Genomic DNA, 967 nt, shown 5'->3' on the forward strand with positions numbered 1-967 from the left:
CACTTCTGAATGTGGGACACATTCCCTGTGCAGTTGTTGTATCAATCAAAAACCCTGACAGTTTATGTTCCTGCCTCCTGATAGGAAATGAGCATTCATCCTGTAGAAATCATTTCCATCATCTTCAACTCTCAGGAGCCTTTCCATCCATTGCGCTGAGTGAAAGGCTCAATTGACGCTCCATTGGGCTCCCAATTAAATACAACCTCCCCCCATTCCAACTACCGAGTAGTTGGAGATGGGCTCTCCAACCCCGTGTTGCTGGTTAACAAACGAGACAAGAGGGAGTTGTTGTAGCCAAACATGTTTTTCAAGCCCTGAAAAGCAAACATAAGTACAGGCTTTGGGAACCTGCCTCCAAATTACATTTGGTCTTTGACTGCAGGCAGATGTACAGGGAATAATTTGCCATCCATAATATCTGCTTTTTTACAATCCCAGCTTGGTCCTCCTCCAGTGTCTTCTCTTGGAGTTGTACGTGATCTTGTTGCCGGTTTTCATGCTGATCCACTGCAGGATAGGTCTGTTCTGCTTCTGCTTATTAGCGAGGAACCGCTTGATCTGGAACGTCTTGTGGGAAGACATGGTGAAGATCTTCCACCCGGTCACCACAAACGCTAGTAATTACCTACTATAATTGTGTGCACCGTACTTTCTCCTCTCAAGTGTGTGACTACAAGACAGCACCATCCCACATGAACCACATAATCCTTGAAAAATCACACCAGAGGGTAAGAAAGCTTACATGGAAGAAGAGTGAATGACACTGTATGCTAGTGGCTGAGATTGATAACACTGAAAATTCTGTTCCCCACACTTTTGAATCACTTAAGAATTGTGACTTAGACACCATATCACAATGTAGGAGTGGCAGCAATTGCCTATACACATATATATATATATATATATATATATATATATATATATATATATATATATATATATATATATATATATATATTCACTG

General features: G+C 41.2%; 1 protein-coding gene across 1 annotated transcript; it reads right to left on the bottom strand.

The window, feature by feature from the left end:
* Positions 1-398: 398 nt before the first annotated feature.
* LOC146799386 (large ribosomal subunit protein eL39-like) lies at positions 399-612 on the bottom strand. Its single transcript, XM_085628072.1, has one exon. The coding sequence runs from the start codon at positions 583-585 to the stop codon at positions 430-432; it is 156 nt and encodes a 51-aa protein (XP_085484198.1). The 5' UTR covers positions 586-612; the 3' UTR covers positions 399-429.
* Positions 613-967: the final 355 nt, after the last annotated feature.

This window comes from Triturus cristatus, chromosome 9 (genome assembly GCF_964204655.1).
Source record: "Triturus cristatus chromosome 9, aTriCri1.1, whole genome shotgun sequence".
Classification (NCBI taxonomy): domain Eukaryota; kingdom Metazoa; phylum Chordata; class Amphibia; order Caudata; family Salamandridae; genus Triturus; species Triturus cristatus.

What these genes read in the sequence shown, in the direction of transcription:
- LOC146799386 (XM_085628072.1), bottom strand. Translation starts at nt 585, where the DNA reads ATGTCTTCCCACAAGACGTTCCAGATCAAGCGGTTCCTCGCTAATAAG.